Raw genomic sequence first — 23,732 nt, 5'->3', positions numbered from 1 at the left:
GTGTTCCGGTGTAGTTCTTAAATCTCTAGAAATTGTTTTGTGTGCATTATGATACCAGAACAAGGCTGACGTTTGTGACCCTTAGCTGAGTGGTAACATGGTCATAGTAAAAGCCTCATTGTAGTAGTGTATGTGGGAGACGGCCCGAACGCTTCGGTACCTCACATACTAACCCCGTCAGCAGTATCTGGGTCACGATATATCGTTGACAAGTCCACTAATCCACTCTGTACTACAGCCGACCTAGTAATTTGTGTTAGATCATTTTTAAGTTCGTTAAACTGGTCGACGACTGCTCTATCTGAGGTTCTGCTGTTAACACTTCCGAGCTTCAGAATGGTATCTAGGTTGTTGCGGTCAAATTATGACGTTGGAGCACCAAAACATGAAAGGTCAAATTTTTAAGTGGATGCTGATTGGTAAGGCTGTGGTGGGTCAGGTCTTTCGATGAGGATTAAATGACCTCGTGCTAAACACCCACCTTGGCCGTATGATTATCACTTACAACGATGTAGCTTGTTCTAAAGTGCGCCTCAGCTGCCACTCTCACGCAGCTGATAAAATGCCACTGATCCTGAACTCTGGAACCTTTATTACCAATATTCTTACTTGAATCTCGTAGCATGTTTGGTCTTGAAACATGTCTGCGCATACAACGAACATATGTTTTAGCAACCTACTTGAAATGGAAGGACCGACAGCGGTTGGCTTATTGATCATAATAATAATAATAATAATAATAATAATAATAATAGTTCAGCTGTAACACCCCTCCGGTGTTTAGCCGCCATGCCACCCGGAGGAAGCAAGAGGGCTGGGATACTGCCAAGTCGCCCAGGCCTAGACAGGGGAAGTCGAGTGGCAGAGGTGGGGTTCGAACCACGGGCCTTCCGGTCAGTAAATTCGCGCTCTAACCAGTTGGGCCATCTCGCCCCCATAGACGGCTCTTGGGCAGCATTTGTTGCACGCGGTTGCAGTTGTTATAACCAGTATTTAAAATACACCATTCGTCGGTCAAAATATGAAAAAACATGTTTACGAAAGACTGCGGATTTGATAAGAAACAGGAAAACAGATTTCCAGAACATCAAATTGCACTAAATTTTGTGCATGAATAACCGACAACTTCCACAAATGTATTGAAACGTTTTCCCGGGATAATGGTTGACCAATGCACTATCGCCCAGTCTGTGAAGGTGTTTCGGATTACAACGTGCTCGGTGGATAACTCCTAGTCATTTAATGGCCTAGCAGACTCTGGCGAATTGGGTTAGAAATCAAAGGAATTGGTCTATTCCTGTGAGTTCTCCAAGCACATCTTCCATGCAGACAAGTCTAATTCTTTAAAGGAAGAATGATCCTCGATATGTGGCCTGCGACACTACCCCTGCCTTAGTGTTGTTCCAGAGAGAAACTTGAACTCCTTAATATTGATCAATAGCGGCTTTTTGTGGGACAGACGGGTGCCGCAGTGGAAAACGTCGAGGTGGAGAGTTCATCATTATCCAAGCCACTCATTGCTAGTAAATCCTCAAGAGGATAAGGGATGGTCTATCGCTACATAGCATTCCAGATGAAACGCCAAGCAGTTGCGTTAGGACCAAAAGGAGAACTAGCAAATATCCAAAAAATCTGCGACAACCCAAGAGTAATTTAGAAACGTTTGATTTGAGAGCATCCCGGTTGGGGATTATGTTTTCTCGATGGAGTTCAGGCAATTGTATGAACCAAACCACTTCTGCATTGGATAGGATTTCTAGGCACTATGAGAAAACTGCGGGATCTGAAATCCTCTGAAAGCTTGCACCGAAACGTCGTGGAAAAAATTCCCCGACGTTTGAACTTGGACACTTACTTAATAACATCTTCCTAACCAGAAAGGTGCCCCAGCACAGCTACCCAAAGCTTTTATGTTATACGGCTTATAGGTTAGGTAAGTGAAACATAAAACCAGAATGGCCTATCTGCTTATAGGACAGTTTGGAATGTATCAAGTGGAACCTGTTGACAAATTTTGACTTGTTCGTTTTGGTACATAAGAATGACTGATTAGCATTCGTCTGGTAATTTTGTGCCTCTTCCACGTCGACTTGTAAACCATAGTTAGATATGAGAATTTTAAACATGTGTTGCACTTACTCCATAGTACTTTCGATTTCATGCGCGAGTGAACAACGTGATTATCAGGATGAAGTAATGCGAATGAAAGCCACAACCACACTATTGATTTTGGAAATACACTACTCATATTTGAGAAGTAGCCGAGGTAAGACGAATTGTAGAATTTCAAGCGACATTAACAATAGGTTGCGTTGGATTTCGGTGGTTGTCCTGGCACTCGCAATTCCGGTCCTGCGACCGTCAGTTTAAAAGCGGTTCCGGACACATGTTGTCGAATTTGGGTCACTCTCTGCTATACCAGGTTGTCTCTTTCGACGACAACAATTTTCCGTGCTTGTGCGAACTTCGTTGAAGATGTATTTTAAAGCTATAGTCATTTATTTTACCGAAAACAACGCGGATGAACAGAATATCAGTAGTTTGCAGCGCTTTGAAGGCAATATTCTAGTTTATGGTAAGATTCTTTGCATGTACCTTTTTTATCTACTTTTTACATAGTCGCCTATAGGAAGAGAAAACATGTTGAAGGCCCTTGAGGGAATGTGTCGCTTAGCTAGTATGTACCCACAACCATTCAAGCAGAAAAACTTTCTTCTGTGAATCTAAATAAGGATAGAAGTTATTCGCTGGAAGTTCAATCAAATTGTGACTGCTTCTGAATGCAAATGTGAGCGATACCAATCACCAATACATGCAGCTCTGTGGAATGAGAAACACGATTTTTAACTGATCACTCTATAGGTAGTTAGTATAAACACATTAATTTGATATGTTTTTGAAAACTAGGCAGACTCTTCAAGGGGCACACAAACTAAACAGCTCATTAGCTCCGTTCAAAGTATTTGTGTCAAGAAATTATGCTGGGAAAATCCTGCGGATTTTACTCCACTGTTATTCGTTTTTTGCGCAAAATCGTTAATATTAATTGAAGATGCCACATTTGTATATCCACTTCCCAGTTTTGAGAGCTATTGTTGAAAACTTTGAAACTGAAAATATCATTTTTGCGCATAAAACACATATAAGCAGCACAAATTGTCGACGGAACTTTCAGACGAGACATCTAGGTTCATGGTTACGACCGACCATTTCGTGGCGCTAGGAGTTGATTGTACTACGATAAAGTAGCCGACGCCCTGCTAGCATCCAGTGGACAAGTCCAAAAGTCGGTGAAAAAAACGTACGAGGAAAAAATACAACGCGAATACTTCACCATCGAGGATGGCTTTGGTGAGAATCATAATACTAATAAGGCTCCAACTGAAAATTTGGGAATAACGCACTACCGAATTAGCCCCAGAAAGGCAACCACAATTTGTCAACAATCATGCCATATCATAAAGTGTACAGTATGATCAGAAGATTTATGAAAGGTGACATGATGCAGTAACCCAAATCTGTGATCATCTTCGGTAGATTTTCATCGAGTAGAGAAAAAATACGGCTTTAAACTAATCACTAGCAGCTAAATGAATAAAATGGAAGGGTTCCACCGAGGCGTTGGGTGGGTTCATTGATTCAGTATACTAGGCTGTGGATCAGAATATTAGCCAGCAAGTTATGAGGAAGAAGGCGGATAAGATACTGCATGTGCCTTAACTTGTTGGCCGTATGAATTTCAGGTCATACTATTTGGCTTGAGTAAAACTCTAGAAGTTTTCCAATGCCTGATGAATGCAGGTTGCATGGCCTCATTTAAAAGCACTGTTTGCTCTAGCTGGACACTGTCAGTGTGCAAGACTGGAATAAATACGTTTACCCAAAACACTCTGGGAATGTGGGTGAATGACTACACGACATAGGCATAAGACGTCTCCTCAATGGCGGAGAAAGACTATTTAGGGTACATATCTTGCTGCATCTCGACACAGACAGTACCAGCCAAAATATGGGAGAGAAACTGGCTGAAACTTTACCTTCCCGATGGACCAAGAAGCTGTGTTTGACAGGTATCATGATACCAAGATTTGTGCTAAAATTCTCCTGGGCGTCTACTACTCTAAATGAATTAAAAGTGAATAGCAACGATTTACTTCAAGTATGGAACGGCAACGGGCATTTGAAGGCTCATTTCCGCTACTGAGTTTGGCCAAAACATCGAAATTCCGAGCACTCCTATAACGTCTGGTATTTTCGTTCCAAACACGAACCTCAGCGATAAGGGAAATGGTACAGTTCTAGTCTTACAGGACACAAGCTTCAGAGCTGTCCAGGCTGGAGAATGAACAAAGCCAGGTAGAACCACTGCACCATCCGCAAATAAATATTGGCATTGGTATATCTTACGGATCAATATAGACATTGTCTATGAGGAAGTCGTTGTATAACACGAATGCACCACAATGTTCTGCTGCAGTTGCAGAATTCCAATCCAGAACAACAGGGGGCACTGGCAAATGTCATCACAGGAATGCGACCGCCAAAGTTAGCAGTCCCCCGCAAAAGCAACACTAGAACACCAATAGTTTATCTAAAGAAAGACTGTGTGACCATAGTAACTGCACGGTTTGCAACATTTTCTTGAAAATTAAACTTACAAATTGCGGGCCGGTCGTTTTGGCAGCAGGATGAGGAAAGAGATCCTGAAAGAGACCTCATATTTAGGTGAAGGTTCTAGAGAACAAAATGGCCAAAAAGGTCTTACATCGTGTTGTAGGACCAGTTAATCGTCCAGGAGTATTTACCTCCAGTATGCCTCGCAATAAGTCTCATAAGACCTCATAAACATGGCCCCCGTGAGGTAAACAAAACAAAGCCTGCAACTAAAGGAGTTTCCGATGGTCTCATCAAAAGTGGGAAGTGGCAATTTTTTGCGAGTTTCCTGCGATTTTCAAGAACCACACCAAGGCGAACGGGCGTTCATTACAGCCCATCAAGGTCGAACTCTTGGACGTCAGTTGTTCTCTAGTTGGGACTCTAAGGAGAAATCTTTATATCCTATTGGTCTTTGATCACTCTGCAAGGTGGTGCTATACAGTTAGTGTAAAAGGCATAGATGTCATGTTACTTGCTACTGCGATGACTGAATAATGTTTTGCCGTTTGGGTGCCTCTGAATAAGGTTATTTAGCCAAGGGAGCCATTTTTAGTCTCACCATGCAAGATCTGTATTTTACCTCTGAACCGGAAAGAACGAACCGCTTGATCGAAAATTGAAAAGTGCTTTACGCGCAACACGACATTTCGCAATTTCATAGTGACTTATAAGACTCCTCTACATTAACCCATGAGGAAGACTCCGAAACACCGGGGAGGGGAGCAGAAATCGATGTCAAATTACCAAGTATCCAATTATTGGTAAGGGTGATCGTAGTGCACGTGCGTCATAAGCTTGAGTAAATGCCAATAGATCACTAGCTGACTATAAGTAAGTTTGAGACGGCCCACACTAAAAAGGTCAACTGTGATGGAAGGATACTTGGCCGCTAGGAGCAGAAAGCAACAAGGTCAGTTTACGTAGATCCTGGGAACCCCAACCAAATTTTTCAAGAAATAAAAGGGATCCTATAAGGCTGAATGGAGAGTTAAGTGTTCCCATTGTACCGCTGGGTGATCGGAAACTAAGCACTAAATGCACCAGAGAAAAAAGCATGAGCGGATTTGACGAATCGATCACCAGCTGTCAGCGAGTGGACGTCAAAATCCTCAAAAACCCTTATGGTTTTAATGGTGTTTTCTTTTTCCTACGGCTAAGTTGGGGCCGACGGGATACGCTCCAGACAACAAATGACTGAGAAGTTGCCAAAAACTATTGCTCAATGCATTTAATATTTAACGTGCTGTTTACCTCGTAATATATTTATGGTAGAGATGTCCACCAATAAATTCTGCATTTTCGCTTCTTTCTTTACGACAGAGCCCACAGCTGAGCTGATCACAGCCACAAAGATGTCAGCAATATGCAACATAATGTGCACAGCTCAAATTGGCGATTCGCAACTTGAGAAGGGTCCACTTGTCGGACATCTGAAGGCGAATAGAGGACCTGTAATTTCGGCTGATCACCAGAATTTGGTAGAAAGGTAGTGGTGTAACGGTGATATTACTGATGGGGAGGCACGCGAGTAGTATGTGTTGTTCGTAGAATTTCGGTTTGCGTCGACTGGAAAAGGGAATTCTGTTTCGGAATTCGTGGGGCCACTTTGTAACATTTGCTTGGATTTGACCGACGAATGAATGGGGGCAACGAATCTGTAGGAAAACTCGTTCGGGAAAAGATCTGTGCACAGTTTTTTGTAACTAAGATGCAGGTTAGAGTTTTGCTTCCCTGTTCAATGGTCTGTGACCGGTCATTTGGCATTTCCGAATAAATGACTCCGCAGCGAAGGCCTTCTTCCTTTCAGTGGTGGCAGTGGGTCACGTGAGCAGGGTGCTTAAATTGGAAGGCTGGATTCAACTGTTGGAAGCTGAGGATTCGCAGCAGAAGTAGTGGGTGCAAAGTAAAGAATATGTTCACCTATACAAGTGCGGTGAATAGACAGGAAGTGGTAGAGAGAGGGTGACAGATATTATAAACCATGGCTGCACCACAAGAGTTCATACTTTCGTTCTGCCAAACTTTTTTAAGCATCCTGGCACGGGCATAATTACTGACTAGCCCACATTAGCTGCATTTCTGAAACCAAAAAATAATGCTGAAGTCATCAGGTACCAGGGAAGCCTAATACCAGAGTCGTATAGAATTTACTAACTTTCTCTCATTACAGAACTACAAATTATATTCAATAAATCAATGCAAACTTCATATGGTTCATTACCTAAGGACCTGTGATACGAATTTGACTAGTCTTCGTGGTTCCTTTGGGGCTGAGAAATCCACAAGGTGCACATTTTAAAAATTTGCAAAACAGGTTTCCAAGGTATGTAAATACCAGCTAAACTATTTAATCATCTACCAAACAGTTGAATAAGTGAAAATCGTTAAAGCTCACCGACGAATTTTGTTAAACAGTCTTGACAGTTCCTTAATTTTGCTGATACATTATAGTCTGTTTTTTTCTCATTGAGAATAAAGTAGCTGTTGAATTGACTGTTTTACGTAAGTAAATCTATACTGGTGGGTTAAAATTGCTGGTATTCAACCCTAAAAAGTCTCTCAGGGGTTTCGCAGTTGTGTAAACGTTTTCGAGTGTTTCAGATGTGGATTTCTTGCTGTGACCTCACTCATATCATTCAAATTAGTTGAGTCACTGCATGACGGCAAAACGAAGGCGTTCATCCTTCACGAGTTTGGCTTTGATACTTAGACATTATATTTGAAGTAGTTTTGGATCCTTGGGTAGAGTTTATTTGAATATACCCGACGAACCGCAAGTCCCCCGTGAAAATATGAAGATGAAACTGGAATTGCAGAGTTTCAGCAACTTACAAGTGAATATAATTCACAAGTTGCTTAAAACGTCCGTTTGAGAGTTAGCACTCGACCAACAAGTCCGCTCATGACTAGGTAGTAAATGATGGAGTTGAGGGATGACTGAAGCCGCATCTTGCATGATTGTAATTCATGATAATTGTTAACCGATTGTAACTGAACCGGTCCCCAATCACCAGCCAGGAATTGACAGATTCAAATCACTTCTGGAAGGTCATGAGATGTGCACTTCTGATGATTACAGAAAAAAACAGACGTCAAATAATTTTGGCTTCGTGGCACTTAATAACTATGTTCAGGACAAAACTTTGATCAAAAGTTCTGTACTGTCAGCCATGTACTGTCGGCAGATATTTCACGGATGTATCGCATCGGTTTCTCTACTTCGATTCATGAAAGAGGCTCTCGAAGTGAACTTCTAGAGAGTATCGAGGAGTTGGGTTTAGATGGCACGATCCGTCCGATCCATCAGGTGGTCTAACTAAACAGCAGGTGACTGCAACAAACGTTAATTTAAGTAGTTCTTATATGGCCTGGGTGTGTGCATCAGTGGTTCCAATGCAGTTTTCAAGCTCGGTGAAGAGTGGTTGGCGAACACACTGCAGAACAGTATCACCTGTGACACCTTTTAGATGTAGAAGCATTACTTTCAAAAAGATAACACAATCCAATACAAAGATACCATGAAACAACCAGTGTGGTGACTACTGCTCACGCTCTCGAGTAACATTTCTGAAACGTCAGTGCCGACGGCCAAACACAACCAACCAGCCAACGTCTTACTGCGCAACGCGGCAAGTGAAGTGAACAACGGGAAGTGAATTAGCAATTACGACACACTCTGAAATGTCCAGGGTGACCTTCTAATGTACTGCCATTATCAGTCAGGTATTATGTCATATGAGAACACTGACCTCTTGTACACAGGGAGAAAAACTGACCACGTAAACCGGTTCCAGAATTCTTGAACACAGAAAATTCTGCTGATGCACGTAACGATACGCATACATTAAAACTAAGTCAAACGAAAAGCAATAAGTTTAGGAACAATATCACCACTCACGTAGCGTCCAGGTCCTGGCGAAAGTCCATAACGAACGACCCTCAAACAGATTTGTTCTTTATACAGCTCACCCCACTATTATTTGATAATATACACTGAGTGTGTAGTTCAGTGTGCAGAGTTAAACATGGTAACCATTCTCCATACTAGAGTTGGACGCCGCAGGCGAAACTGAATCGGAACTGCTTTAAAATACTATTCGCCAGAAGTTAGCATACGTCGGCAAAAGAACTGCAAGAAATTGACATCCTGGAATGCCACTAAGTTTTTGATTTCCCTTTTTGATTTTTATTACATTCACCACTGTGGTAGATTAGTTTCTTTGGCAGCTGCTTCAGGTAGCGCTACTGCAGTACCCATGACCACAGGCTTGTGCATTACGTCAGCTGAGTCCAAATAAAAGATATGTGCAGAGAGTGTCGGTAGTGTGAGGAGATTTGGGATTTTCGTGGAAAGTTCGTCCTGTAAGTGAAGCCAATCTATGCTGAAAAGCCGAGAAGCACTGTACAGATGTTTCATCCTTATTTGGAATCATCAACAGTGCGCATCTCACGGAACTCCGAAGAGTCTCGAACCCGCGACCTTCTGGCTAGTAGTTTGAACACCTAACCGTTCTGCCACGAGTGGCTGATCAGCAGTGTGATTAACTTGCACTTAGACAGGATAAAGCGCCGCTCATCCTTCAATCACGGGATCCACATCACGTGGTCACACGTGTTGACTGGCTCATCGAGCAATGACTTCTCAGATAGAAGTTTCACTCATCGGGTGAAGTTTATTCTCCTACTGAGCTCGTGAGATGCGCACTGCTGATGATTCCCAATAAGGATGAGACAGCTGTACAGTGCTTCCCGGCTTTTCAGCATAGACTGGCTCCACTTACAGGACGAAATCTCCACGAAAATATGTGCAGAGACTTCCATTGATCAAGGAAAACCAAGCCAGTCGTCATCTATAATATACAAGCAAATTATCAGCCGACCAGTCTACTCCTAAGAACTTTGATTTCGAGCTGCTGAATAGGGATTTTCGGATGACAACAAAATGAGGGTCCCTATTCGTTCTACATCATATTGTCTGGGTGGTAAACGCAAAAGTTCCACTGGGAAAATACATTCCCAGAACTCTATTTTTGGTATTAAACAAACATACTGACAGTTCATTCAAAATATTCGACATATTGGAAGTTTTTTAACCAGACGTTGGCGGTTTACAGGCCTGTAAGATGTTGCCTGCTTCACTCTGGCATTAACACTGAAGGTCATTAGGTGAAGCGTTTTCGTCCAATATCAAAAATGTTATTCAGCTTGGAACGGTGTTAGTTTACGGGAAGGAATCGCAGTTCGCTGGTACAAATTTGCGTCTGGCAATGTTCACAAGTCACCAGAAACGTGGTACGAGATATCTAGACAACATAGTTTATGGACAAGGCATGGACTACTTACCAAAACCTGGGAAATATGCATGGTCTATAGCAGTTACATAATCCCAATGGGATTTGCTTAGCAGTAGAACTGATTACTATTGAGAATACTCCTAATGAATGCATTGAGCCGCAATCTGAACTACACAACAACTAGAATGGTGACGTGGAACTGCCGCTTGAACAATCTTAGAGTTACAGCGCATGCTCCCATAGGCGATATAGTTGAAGGCAGACAGATGTTTCATGGATAAAAGGTGATAACCCACTACTTATGCATTTACGCATCCACCCATTAGCAGACAGACTCCAATCGATATGTTCGTTCAGCTGAGAATAATTCACCATGCATTCGACAATGTTGCACGTGAGTATTTAAGCCAAAATGTAGCGTGATGCAGTTGTTTTCCTCAAAAGAAAAACACTTCCTGACATGCAAGTCAGCAAGTAAAACTAGAGGGTTTTTACTATTCACTTATAGTTTCTGGGGTTGGTACACCGATGCGTACGAATGCAGTGGTCCACAATCGACACGCGCATAGTCATTCAAACGCACTGCTCTACCTGACTCCGAATAGTTCACCGTGCATCAAAACAGGACAATAGGTAGCAAGTCAGTCAAACAGCTTCAAGTCACGGTAGTCGAATAATGGTTTAGTGAAAAGTTTGAGTCTGTGACAAAACCAGTCACGAAACGGACGAATGTAGGAGAAAATTGCCTAATGCGCGTCATTCTGACCCGTCACTTAAAATGTGTTGAATTACTCCTTGGGGATACCTAAAACTATGCAAGTGTCGCTATTTACAATTGTTGTAGAAGCCACGGGGCACTCTATTTGTTCATAAACTACTGCAAAATTAAGTGGAGAATCAAAGTTGCCTCAAATTCTAGTCAGATGGACAGTATTTCGCTGCCTCGAGAATGCAAATTTAGCCTGAAACAGTCCCGTCATAAAAATCAAAATTATCTTTCTATGGACCGTAAGAAATCATGTAATTAGTACAGTTCGAAATTTTCGCGAAACCCCCTGACGTTTGGGTAGACAGACCTCTATTAAAGTAGCTATATGTGAGTTAGTTGGTGCATGTTGTCTCTAGAGGTGATTGTTCAAAGGAGCTTCAGGTAATCGTATTCGTGCAATTGACATCCATAAATATGGCTTGCTTTTCCAATGATTTTTACGGTCAACTTTGGCAATTTGGCCATCGGGAAGCAAATAACCGGATTCTAACATGCTATTCTTCTACGCTGTTCTGCTTTAAAAATTCAGTATTACACAGAACTTGGCGCCTATTCAATTCAGCACTATCCGGGCCGAATCCGGCGCGAAACTCTCAAGTCACTTTAAGTTGCTTTACAGACTTTCTACCGGTTGTCAGGGTTTGGATTATAACATCTTATTTTACTGCGCTATGTTTTAACTTTAAAAAATTCCAATCATAACGTCACTCTTGGATTGTTAACATTTATCGTGGTCAACTAACTGTTTACTGAAAACATTTCAATATGTGGTAAAAACGGTCACAAAACCGATAAAAGTAACAGAAAATGTCGTGATGCTTGCCATTCTGACTTGTGACATAAATGCATTGAAATGATTTTTGGGGAATGCTTGCAAGCCATGTACTTCTCTAAAATTAGTTGGTCATATATACACCAGGAATTCCGATGGATTGTAAAAATTAAGATAAAAGACGAAGTTTTCAAGTTGAACGTCATGGTTTAGTTAGATGGACGGCATTTTGCGAACCGAAGACTGCGAATTTAGCCTAAAATAGACCCTCTATACTAATCAGATTGTCTTTTATAGACCTAAGTAATAGACAAGAATTGCATTTGACTGTTTCAGGAAAACTCCTGACTTTTAGATAGACAGATTTGTATTAAATTAGCTATAAGCGAGTCAAGCGGCACATGTAATTTCCTAAGAGGACTCTGGAGTAAACTTTGAGGTAGTCATTCTTTACTACAACACTGAGACTATCCCAGTGGTCAGCTAACATAAGCATCAGGAATAGTGCTCCAGGTCAAATCCCATGAATAACCACACCATCAAAGGTCAGAAGATGTATAAGTTTCTAACTGATAAAGTATATATGCTGATAAGGTACTGATCGTTATTGTTAATCCTTTGTGAACCGTATTTTTTTAGTCAGACCTGATAATTTTGAATGCAAACTGGTGTAAAATCTAGAACTTAGGCATATGGATTTCAAGAATATCCACATCTCAGTTTTCCCCCAAAAAGACAAAATGGAACACTTTGACATTGATCGGTAATAGCGCTTGGCGGTACAGATGTATGCTGTATCAGAAAATATCCAAATGAATAGTTCGTCATTACTCGTAGACGGCCAACGCTACTGAATTTATTTTTCGCACCTTTGGATGACGGGTTGGTATTATTTTTGGGCGATGTCGTGTATTGGCAATTCTGTACTTCTTGTATCAAAGTATCTATGGAGTACTAGATCCGAGAATTATAGTCATGTGTCACCGGTCCTGCATAGCCATCTGTATTTCTGAATGCGAGAGTAACAGGAGAATATGGGAGAAAAGAGAGAAACGTCTCATTCGAAATCATGCCAAGGACAGTGCCAGTCTGATGAGGTGAATCCCAAAGTATGTAAAGATTTTGGTATGGGAACACGCGTCTAAGGACCAACAACCAAAGAAAGGACAAACAATGGTGAATGCTCTTCAAGGCGCAGTATGCGCTAGCACAGTCAAAACTCGCACATCAGGCACAAAGTGACCGTCATACTGGGTCTGGGGTGAGATTAAATGGCAAAAATGTACCTTCAACGCCATGTGCCACGCATAAAAGTGTCATAAGTACGCAGGGAGCCCACAATGGCAAGCAAACACAAGTCACTGACTGCGACCTTAGGAAGTCCCAGTCCAATAGCTACTACTACTATCTAAGCGACAGAAGTAGTAGGGTTTTAATTCCGAACTTTCAAACGTCAATGGCATCCGGTTTTCAGATTCATGCGTTGAATTTCTGGGTCTGCGAAACAGTAGTACAAAAGCTTGTAATTCTGGTTGCTCCATCCCCCAGTGTAAAGTCAGTGTGTCACTTCCCGCTAGACCAGTCTCGCTCAACCACCACCGAAGTTTGTTGTGATTCTTTGCATGTTTACAAAAGGATCTGCAACTTGAAGCAATCAAACACATGTGATAAGACTGCGGTTCAGATGAGACAGGTAAGCAGTCGGTATTCAGAGCTTTGTTGCAACAAATGATGTCAGCTGAGACTGTACATGCCATGGTTTGGAAAGTAATCCTGTATGAAGTTTTGTACATCAGATCGAAATTCGAAGCTCTCAGAATGAAAATACCATTCATATTGCGGAAAAGATCTCCCGTAAGATTTGAAGTCGGTTTTTCGATACGAATTTCGTGACGGTCCCCGACAGAATACCAAGCTTGAGAGTCTAAGCAGCAATTTACTGGGTAACTTACGGTTTCTTTAAATGTGACAAGATTCATGCATCTGCCATGCTTTTAACTGACCGGCAAGCATATGCATACATTTATATAGACACATGTATATGCAATATTTTAGCCACCAGTCTACAAGTCCAATAAGCACAGGGAAAGTGCTGAGAATAACAAAGTGAATATATTTACTGAAGTAGATCAGGGTGTCGGACAGGGGTGATCATCATTCATTTTTAGTTAACTATAAGTAGGTCTATAAGTTGCTAGTTTGACTGCCAAATAACGTTGGGACAAAAAATAAGCGGACAGGTAGCACGACAGCCCTTATTAGTGAAATCGAAAACGACGTTTGTTAACAAACGTATTACCCGGTAATCCCAGTCATGTATGCCTGTAAGAATTTGGGCCTTGATGCTTACCGATCGCTCATAACGAGATAATCTAGAATGGAAAGATTCTTGCGGTTGCTCATACAATATAGATTGCTGATAAATCAAAGTCAGCGTCTTCATAGCAATGCACGATAGAGTTCAATATCCCCTATAGAGTGCGCAATCAACTGATCAAATAAATTTACAGATGCCACAAATAAGACTATCAAGATGAAAAAGAAACTTCAATAGGATTGGAGATATTTGATCGTAAAATTAGGAGAATTTTGTCTGACATTATAAAAAATGTCAGATTATGGACCTATTTAGGTATCCGAAGGAGAAAAGCTTTGATTTGACAAAGTGTGTTTTGATTTGTCCTGCATTTGGACGTTGGATTAAGTGGATTTGGATAAGGTAAATGTAGGGATCAAAATAGACTACACATTGCTTTGGCATTCTCAGATTACCCGAAGATTATAGGCGGATTATGCGACGCGGATGACAATCAGAGCTACATAGATCGATCCAGCATTGTTTGATACTCCGCTCCCTGAATTTCAAACATGAGGTGTTCTCCAGAACCCTCGAGGAGGGCAGACAATCATGTGCATCGGATTAGTACACATTTGAATGTTTTTAGGTTAGTTATTGACCCATGGTTCTAAACACCCAATACGCAAATACGATAGTTCTGCCTGCCTTGGAAAAGTGCGGTCAGCCAACGAAATGGTCATTAGCATTTCTCTTTCTAAGAATTAATCAAAATATTCGTCGCATCAAACTGCTCACTGTGGAAAGTCTCATGCTGTGTGAATATCCATTTCTGAAGAAACTACTTGCGTTAGTTAGTGAGCAATAAAAAGCCCCGAAATAACTAGACCAAAGAATGTCAAGATCAATGGAAATCAGATTCCGGCACACTTCCCGAGGTGAAAAAAGCATATGGAGATATACGTATTAATTCACCGCGACGAGTCAGAGTTTGTCCGACAAAACTAGAGAAGGAATTGTCTACTGCGTTGTGATGCACAATATTCATTTCTGTTGAAAACACATTGACGTTTGAAAGGCAATCAATCAAAAGAATCTGTCGAATACAAGGGTGAGACAATGAATGGTTGAATGATTAGGATTCCCCGTAGTGACTTTGGAAGATAACCAGATTACAATTCCAAAGTCCCCATTCGACTGGATGATGTTGATCAATTCTGACGGGATTTCACAAACACACCAATTTTCAAGATTGTGCACTAGTCATGAGTAAAAACTGTCATGTCATTCAATGTCTAGGGACTAGAGATTTGTTGCGGCACACCGCAAGTAGGTTGGAAAACTGAGTTCCGCGAGCAAAGCTAGAATAGCGAAGGATATGGTGCGTTTTCGTCATTATCGCGGGATGCTATATTGACGTCGGTGTCTTGGCATTTACGAATATATGTATAGATATATACATACGTATTCATATATATAGATATGAATATATGAATGAATATAGCATTAGATACAAAGCGATTTGTTACGTTAAAAGCACACGCCACACTGGCCTGCTGCAACTGCTTGTATCTGAAATGTTCTCTCATCAAATGTTCTCATCTTCACTTCCTGACCCATCGAATTTCAGGCAGTTCCTACAAGTAGCGGACCCCAGTCGTAACGGATATGGTAGTCGATTCGACTAGCTACTCCAACGATGGTTCCACCATTCGCCATATTGCGAAGCGGAATATCACATTACCGATCAGTAACAATTCACATAACGTGCGTCGCACAAATAGTCATCAAGGCTTTCCAGCTTTATCTGCGTTTTCGTGCATGGCCATTAGGGGACCACGCTCGAAATTAAGTAGTAGTCCGTCCTACCGAAATCCTCGACACAACGCAGCATTGAAAAGTGTGAGATATGAGAGGGAACACTCAATACCGGGAAACAAAACAGAAACAAGATTATACCAGTCTGTTCTGTTTCATTCACTGACAGCCTAGTTTGGTGATAACTCTCGTGAATGCCTGAGGTATATTTAAGACAGAGTTGAATCCTAAGACGAACATGGAACGATACCATAATAGGCCAGTGAAAGACTGTTTGCTGAAGTGAAGCAGTACTTTGGCGACCAAACATCTGACCACAATTAGAGAGGTCACGGAAAACATCTACCGAGTAAGCTGTAGGGCAGTTTTGACGTACAGACAAACATCCCACCGTGAGATATTGCGGCATATCTTTAAAACTGGTCCCTTCCAACCCAAAACACACCGTGTACTGCATGAGAGTCCCATGAGAACAATCACGGGATCATGCGTTTCAAACTCGTCTCATTTCACGTAAGAAGGAACAATAACTGGAAGGAAAACAAAACAAAGTATTTGTTAATATTACTTATCGCAAATAAACCATTAATGAACTAAAAAATCTACACACATTTATAACGTCGAAATATGGAATAACAATTATGCCATAGGGCTTTTTCCATATGTTGCTGTTTGCGTTTGTGGAGCCAGAGTTTTAGTTTCGGATGATTGCAAACGTTCAAAAGGTGTCAGGCGCGCCATCCAATGAGATTTTCTTTAATCGACGTCAACCAATATTCGACTTGTACAATTCACCCAATGCAATGCATTTGCATTTTCCATTTGTTACAAATGGTTTCCTTAATAGGTGTTTCCGTCTGAGGCAACCTGTTGACGATCTGAGGCATTAGCTGTGTTTATTGTAACCAATCAGATTCATTCTCTTTTCACTGTACTCCTGTAGGCAAATTTCATATAAACCTTTGCAAGTGGGGCCGTAGCTACTTAGTGTCATCGCCCTCCAGTTATGCATAACGCGTTCATTGTGTTGTGTGTAATACCGCACCTTCTGAGTATTCATCGTGAGTAATTCCAGATTTTCTGGAATATTCATGATAAGGCTTTTCTCATGAACCACGGTTATTCTAATTCATGTTGTGTGAATGCGTACTTATCCGAAAGGCTTATCAGTGCTTATTTCATGCTAATGTTTTAGCATTTGCTTGCAGTAAACCTGCAATGAGGAGATCCAAAATGTGTGGTATTCTAGAAGCACTAAGTGAGCTGTGTTACAGAATGCATTTGGCGGCAAGTAGTGTGTCTATTCGTAGATTGATTTGAGAAGGTTGTGTAAAGTTGTGAGAAGCTGACATCTCGTGTAAATGTGACAACTACTGAATGGGTTCATCAGTTTTCACAAAGACCCACAAACCAACTATGAACAGATCGTGTCTGGAAAGCATGCTTAAACAATTGTCATCTAGGACTCTAAAATTAAGTCTGGATTTATAGAAGCAATACGAATTTTATTGATCACTTTGTCCGTTGTCTTAGTAACCGAGTAAACTCTCTGCAGGGACATGAAATAGCTGATTTTTCTGCAGCCAGATGAAAGTAAATTTGGGGAAAAATGGGCTCCATGTATCCAATTTGCCAATAATTTTATGATTTGGTGCTTCCTGATGAACTGATATCAGCTTAATCGGTTTCCAGTCGAATTCATTCGATGTTTTGAATATGTTCACTGATCATTTAGAACAGCAGCGTTTCAGCCAAATAAGTCCTCTCATGTTAAATACTCCAGATATGAGACAAAAAACGACAAAGTGGGTGATATCACTGATCTGCTTGTAAGCTTGTAAGCAGCGCTTACGCTTTGGGTTTCTGATGTCGACCTGTACGACTCAGATCAGTTCAACACAACTGTGCGTATTGTAACATCAAGTGTCCAGATTTAAGTTGTCAGTCATTAGGCCGAGTTCTTATCCATATCCTTGGATACGATTGGAACAAAACTTCTCTAGCTGAAACAAACAGGAATTTTACAGGCGAATGTCATCCGGCCTCATCCGTGCGTAATTACTTGTAATCCCTGAAAGGTTCAATCTTGAACGCCGATTTCAAATGGGCACGACTATATAACGTAGTCAGATATTCAACAGTCGTATTTGGTAAGTGACCATGCATCGTGAGAGGCAGTGGAAGATCACTGGCAATTTCCAGAACATGTGTATCATCTCCACTTTGCTTAACAAATTTTTCAATCACCGCTTTATTTGATCCATAAAAGTACGGTTAACATTGTTCATTTATTCTGTTTACTGTGTTATCAACTGCATCACGTACCATGCGCACGACCTTGACCCAGTTTTCTTTGTGCAACATTCAAGTGATTTCCCATAGTGTTTTCACATTACGTACATCGAATACACTTGCAACCTGATGTGGCTGAGACATGCGCGCGTACACACAGGACCACAGACAATCAAATGACTTCATCATGCCAGAACATACCACAGTGTTGCGTACCACTTTTGCCGTAGCTAATTTCGGTACACACTCATCGCTCCCCCTCTGCATCATCACACATGACTCCAAACTTGATGGCCTTAAATGTGCTGCCATGATAGTAGTTATTCCACTAATTAATGACAGTGTAATTACCAACATGTTCTCTGGTACAGTCAAATTAGTGTTGCTTCCTGACTTGAGCCGTCTATCCTCCAGAATCCCACCAGAGTAGCCGACATCTTCAGGGAAATCAGTTGCTGATTGTTAAAGTTAACTAGAAACATTTTCTTGAAAAGCCGCGTTTGTGTTTTCACTATTGTTTTCTTGTTAGTTGTGAAATCTCCTTTAGAGTGTGAAGTTAATGATCCGTCTAGTTGAGCGTACCATGGGCAGCCCGAGACGGTGACCCGTTGATGAAGCTCATTGATGTTGTTGTTGATGAACATTTATCAATATATATAAAGCTATCATACCTTGCCTAGAACCTAACAGTCTGAAGATAAATCTTTCATGTAAAATCATTCAGTCTATTGATATGAACTATTTGTTAGCCTAAAGTGGCCTGTAATATGGATTCTGTGGCCCAGATACTTGTGGGTGAGGTTAAACACTTTTCAGCTAAATGACCTTTGTTGTTGATCAATTTAGCTCCTCAGTTGGAACACATTTCGCCGTGTTCATGTTTCATGTTCTGGATAGTTTGGTTTTCCGCTTTTTCTAAAAAAGCAGTGCATACAAACAGTAGTTCCAGTAGTTTCTTTAACCGAATGTAAATAATGATGGTAAAGCTGACATATTTCGTGAACTATATGGCAAGTGTTCCTATGGGTTGAAGCTTGTACATATTTTAATTTAGAGAGTGGCCGTTCAGTAGACAAAAACAGCAGAAAAGCTTATATCAACTATTTACTTTTTTTGGAAGTTTCGGGCGCACAATTCTACCAACCTGTGTGCGTGGGTGAGTAGAGGTAGTAAAACATAATTTTAAAAAACAGCCACTAGTTTCGTTCACATATAAACCTAATTGATTCGATATCAGTATTTGAATTAACATAACTGTTAAATACAATTATTTTCTACTTACTATTAGAAGGCACTCTGCGCTGAAGCAGTGTGCGATCCAATTTGACGCCCCTCAAGTCCGAGCGCGTTCATCAGACATACACCACCCTCATTCAATCTTCGGTCGGCATGTCATGTATTATTCGAGGAATATGTAGTAGTCACGCTCACGTCACCCTCGTTTACAAAGCCCTCCTCCTGTCCTGGTGTAGGACGGAAGGAAAACTGTTCAAGCGAGTGATGTGGGTATGAAATTTATCAGTCTTTGACTAAACTTGTTCTCATTTCTTTGCAGAGCGGTGTGAAACGCACTGGCGAGAGTGCATATGTGGGTTACACGTTCTTTGTAATTTTTAACTAAAAACCTTGGAATTAGTAGAAATCAGTTTTTTTTAAAAAGAAACCACCTAGCGAAAATGTTTTCAATACAAATGGTTGGTGTTTGAGTATGAAATTTATCAGTCTTTGACTAAACTTGTTCTCATTTCTTTGCAGAGCGGTGTGAAACGCACTGGCGAGAGTGCATATGTGGGTTACACGTTCTTTGTAATTTTTAACTAAAAACCTTGGAATTAGTAGAAATCAGTTTTTTTTTAAAAGAAACCACCTCAGCGAAATGTTTTCAATACAAATGGTATGGTGTTTGAGCCAGTTCCAGTGACTGTATCACAGTGGGAATGGTGATAAAAGATACAGAAAACCATCGGAATGTTCCGTTGGCAAGATCAATGCTCACAGTTAGTGCTGTCGGCGGATCGAAATAAGGATAGCAGGGTCGAATCACTTTTGTCATTGTGTGATTCCATAAGCAATGTCTGATTTTGGTTCCCGTATCCATGGTGTTCGTCCGATCAGTTTCAGCATAAATTCCGCTAACCTGTCTTAGGCTCTAATTTAAATGAGTTCTACTTCTTGCTCTACTTCTTGTCAACTTGAACACATACTTGACTGAGATTTGCCCTAGAAGGCACTTTACTGCAATTATTTAATTTGTCACTAACCACTAGGTTTTCTCGCAGGACTACGAAGAAGTCAATTTGGCGTTGAAATCACAGGGGACAATTTTCACACTCCATTTATCAGGGCCTTTAGGAGACCAACTATATAAATTAAGGCAATACGAGTATCCACAGGCTAGAAGAACCATCTTTGATATGAATGTTCCCATGTCGTATTGTTCACCATCTCTTTCATTCACTAACACTGAAAATTATCCGGTGGTCTCGCTGGATTACGATCACCCAGTTATTGCCACACATTTAGGTGCGTTTTGGTAATTTCATGTAAAAGCGTCAAAAAGTGGCGTGATATTTTGGCTGCCAGAACCAAACCACAATCAGAACATTGCTTCGAAAATTAACCTCGAGGAATAATATAGCATGTGGGGTTTACCCTCAGATATTCTGTGACGGTTTGATGCACATATCCAGTTAGCGTCAACCGTTAATTTCGTAGCTGTCTAGATAGAAAAGCAAATAGAAAATTCACAACAATTTCTTGATTTGTTGGAAGGATGGGTCAAGGATTCAACGGTAAAGTAATAGGAAGAATCTAGAACATATCTGTTACCTAAAACCGCTCCGAGAAATGGACGAATACACTCACAAGTAAGCACGATTTTGTGAAGAAATAGTTCCAAACGGGAAGTCTCTGTAAGTCTCTGTAAATTAGCTACAATTTAACATTAATCATACACCTGCTGGCTTGTGGTCTTCCGGCGCACTCAGCAGACACTTAGCTGTCCCGCGATTTGTTTCCTCGATGTATCAAGCTTATTTGGAACTGAGTTTGGAATTGCGTTGTGCTTGTGAATTTCATATAGATACTATTAATATACATATATTTGTTGAAGTTTGTAAAGAACATCAGAGGTCTAATGAACTGAACTTCACTTTGATATCTTATGTCACTTGGTAACTCTCAAAAGACTTTGAAATTCCTAAATGACTTTAACACATTCCATATCAAGTCATTTCAAAAGATTTTATTTTCATTCACAAAAATAATCCGGGCTATTCACGAAAAACGAAGCGTTCCTTCTTGTACATTTGAAACAGTAAAAGGTGCTGTGGTGATACTGATATCACTGAGTAAGCACATGTTTATCAATTTTGGGGAAACCATTTAATCAGCTTCTCTTGTACACGTAGCACAGTCACTTGACAAATTTCCCTCAACAAAAATCAAAACTACTTCTCGACCTAATTAGTTCTACATTTCCCTTTGAGATTTCGAGTACTGCGTGCGAGTTTCCACCATATAACTTTGACGGTGTCCCATTATACGCGTTTGTTGTACTTAGATCGTCCGTAATGTCAGGCATTTAATTCATACAGCAGTGGCTTACTATTGATTGAGATATCATGAACTCTAATTGCACGATATCAGCAAAATACACACCAAAATTGGTTTTGATGGGAGGCTCAAATGGAGCCCAGCTGAATCTCTCTCCCACGCCTATACATGTATCGAGACGTCTCGAATATATCATCAAATGAAAAATGAGACGGCCTGATTTAGCACATTCAGTTCCTTAAAAGCATCATAAACGAGAGATTGACCCGGTTTAAAGGTGGAATCCGCGTTGAAACCAAGTTGGCCTGCATATGAGTGCATTCAGCTCAGTCATTACAGTTCGCAAAGCAAACTGTTGACAACCAAAAATGTGGTTCGCCCTATCGGCAGTTTGACGACCATTCTGAAAATATCATTAATGAATGTTTCTGACAGCTTACTCTGGGGAGAAGTCTTCGCATCCATCAACACCACATCTACTGCCATTCTTATAGCTGGAGTAGATATGTCAGAGTTTTTGCCGATTTCGGAAGATATTTTAAACTCTGACCAATAAGCCTAGCCCAATATTAAACAAAAATTGCATCCAAACGAATTCGATGCAGTCAAAAGTAATCCGTAATCCACAAATAAATGAATGAGTGTTCAGGCAAATGGCACTATGTGACACAATTGGTCACTGCATTTGTTCACTTGAATCCTCCTGGAAATTATGGGGCCACTGGCACCTCAAAAGTACAGCCATTTTAACCTAGAGTTTTGTTGGGGCCAGGTAGATTGCGCTTTTGGTCACTCTTCTGATGACGAAAGGTCGGTTGCCATTGTCTGATTGCAATTGTTTTAACCGCTGCACGTACATTTTGTTGGATGGTTCTGGGTAGACTTGGCCATATTCGATAGATTGAATCGATGCATTTGAACGGATTGATCTCGTGATTTGCACGGAAGGAGTGGGCATCAAGGTGTCACTCACTTGGCTCCTTAGGAGAACACCCGCCGGACTGCAAAATAATGATTGATAGGCATCGTTTAAGACGTCCTGCATAGGTTGCGGAACACTCGCCAACAGAAGGACACATTACCGTGTGTTGGGTGTAAACGTGTTTCGAATTTATATTTTACTGCATAGTATAGAATACGCGCCCTTTCAGGTGCAACAACCCCATGCAACAACTGAAAATGCGCGCAAGTAACAGTGGTAAATCCAAAAAACTAATGGTACTGTCAAATTACACTGCAACTCTTAACTTGAGCCATTCTCTTCGATCTGGTGTCCTCAATAATGTTTTTCACTATTCCCAACCCACAGTTGTGTGCACAGTCGCTTATAATGACTGCCGAGGTGAGTTCAGTTCCGTTTACTGAAGTCGCAGTAATATGCGTTTTAACAGTCCACTCGACTTCAAGCACTTGAAGTACACTCATATCATTCCGCTTCGCTAACCTACTCGGTGTGTTGAATAGAATCGAACTGTTCTGGCAGTATTCTCTTCCAGATCAAAACTATTTTCCTCCCTTATTCGTAGCCAGAAGCAAGCATTACTGCATTCCTTTGGCAGTTACTCTGAGCTGAGTGGAAAATGGATAGACTTTTCGAATTTCTTGTACCAAATTATCACATCATTGCTGCCTGCAGTTACTTATATTTATTTGGGAATTTTATTTTGCCTGAGAAATCATCCGACATATGTTCACGTTCAAAGAATCATGCAAATTGGAGGAAAGTAAGCCAGTCTGCAATTATTTCAGGCTCACGCACAAATAACACCATCTCAATGCGTACAAAGTGTGCACTAGCGTTTTTCCAGTGTAGCTCGACATGGTGGTGGTTTATGGATGATCATATGAACCCATGTTCAACACTGATATGTAATTCTGTGAACAAGCTAAACAGGTCATGGTAAAACACTGCAGACGGAAAATTTGCAATGTACCCAGTAAAAGGTTACGTACCATATATTTCATTTTATATCACATGAGATTTTGTAGCGCCATATTATGTCGTTTTCTACACGTTCACGTAGCATCGTCGTTCGTTTGTTTGCCAATTTGATTGCAATCAAATAGCCCAGCCCAACTCAACGGACAAACGAACAACCCTCACTTTCCGTAAAATATCATGCCGGGGTGTACTTTATCACTGTTCCCTATTTTGTGAGTGCACTTATTCAATCCTTGGATTCTGCAGTGTTCGTGATTTTTTTGGTGCAATGGTGAAAATATGTAGTATTGTTTCTTTTGTCCCCAACCTACATGATCGAAGCCGATTTTATCGATGAG

At 40.9% G+C, this 23,732-nt stretch overlaps 1 protein-coding gene across 1 annotated transcript in view; it reads right to left on the bottom strand.

Annotated features, from left to right (window-relative positions):
* T265_03206 (hypothetical protein) overlaps positions 1-22,531 on the bottom strand; it is a gene marked incomplete at both ends in the record, with an annotated part of 29,700 nt that extends 7,169 nt beyond the window's left edge. Inside the window, one exon of the mRNA XM_009167625.1 lies at positions 22,426-22,531. Coding sequence (XP_009165889.1) covers positions 22,426-22,531 — 106 coding nt within the window. The remainder of the gene's footprint in view (positions 1-22,425) is intronic.
* Positions 22,532-23,732: the final 1,201 nt, after the last annotated feature.

Source organism: Opisthorchis viverrini (assembly GCF_000715545.1).
Source record: "Opisthorchis viverrini unplaced genomic scaffold opera_v5_44, whole genome shotgun sequence".
NCBI lineage: Eukaryota > Metazoa > Platyhelminthes > Trematoda > Opisthorchiida > Opisthorchiidae > Opisthorchis > Opisthorchis viverrini.
This window is presented reverse-complemented; position numbering and strand designations above follow the sequence as displayed.